The sequence below is a fragment of the Apaloderma vittatum genome, unplaced genomic scaffold (assembly GCF_000703405.1).
Source record: "Apaloderma vittatum isolate BGI_N311 unplaced genomic scaffold, ASM70340v1 scaffold40110, whole genome shotgun sequence".
Lineage (NCBI taxonomy): Eukaryota > Metazoa > Chordata > Aves > Trogoniformes > Trogonidae > Apaloderma > Apaloderma vittatum.
In genome coordinates, this window is record NW_009694648.1 from 7,014 (window position 1) to 7,913 (window position 900).

The 900-nt window shown below is 48.4% G+C and overlaps 1 protein-coding gene across 1 annotated transcript in view; it reads right to left on the reverse strand.

The window, feature by feature from the left end:
• The window catches only part of LOC104273047 (selenoprotein T), a 5,915-nt gene extending 5,187 nt beyond the window's left edge, over positions 1 to 728 (reverse strand). The window contains exon 1 of the mRNA XM_009868245.1: positions 551 to 728. Coding sequence (XP_009866547.1) covers positions 551 to 624 — 74 coding nt within the window. The 5' untranslated portion in view covers positions 625 to 728. The remainder of the gene's footprint in view (positions 1 to 550) is intronic.
• Positions 729 to 900: the final 172 nt, after the last annotated feature.

The window sequence follows — 900 nt, forward strand, 5'->3', positions numbered from 1 at the left end:
CAGCAACTACGGCATCGCACTCGAGTGTGTAAACAACGGTTTAGGTAACAGGAGTAACACTATTTTCATTTTTGTCTTTTCTGGCCTTCCTTTGGGCCTCTCTGTCCCGCCGTGAGGGCCGCGGTGGCAGCCCCTCTGCTGTGGTGAGCTCTCCCCTGATGCAGATATCAAAAACTAGCTCTTCCCTCCTCTTCACTCTTCACCTATCACAGCCATTTGTCACTACATTGTCCCCGAGCAGCGAGTGTGAAAAATTAAAAAATTACGGCAAGATACAACATGAAGAAAAGGTGGAAAAATTCACTGTGGAAAACAAAGCGTATCATAAAATTTACTTTAGAGTGGCACAGGACAGGCCTCATCACACACATCCACAGGGTAACACCTGCACGGGAAACTGAGGTTGGTGTCTGGAGGGGAGCTTGTACACAACCAGAATGGGAAAAATAACCTTAATTTTTCATTTGTGATGCTGTTTAAGAGTAAATGCATGTGTTCACCATTCACCTACACACTGGAAAGAAGACAGCACTGCTAGTCCTCTGCTTACCTATAGATAGGTTGAGGAAGGTAGTTCTCCCCTTCGATTCGGATGTCTGGGTACCGCTGGCTGATGACCCGCATGTACTCCTCAAACACCCGCCGGTAGCCTCAAAAAAAAACAACGGTGCTTCCCTGGGGATTGGGGGGCCTGCCTGTCCGAGCCGCTGCTCGACCGGCAACACCAGGATCTGCACCACATGTCACCTGCTCGGTTTAAAAGACAACTAAACTTCCTCCTGCCAAAGAAGAACACATCCAGAGTCCTTGACTCTGCACAAATCTGATTTCCCTACGAGCACAGGCACCGCGTTTTGGTAAAGGCCACTGAGCAAGGAGTCAACTGTTTCCCTTTTTAGA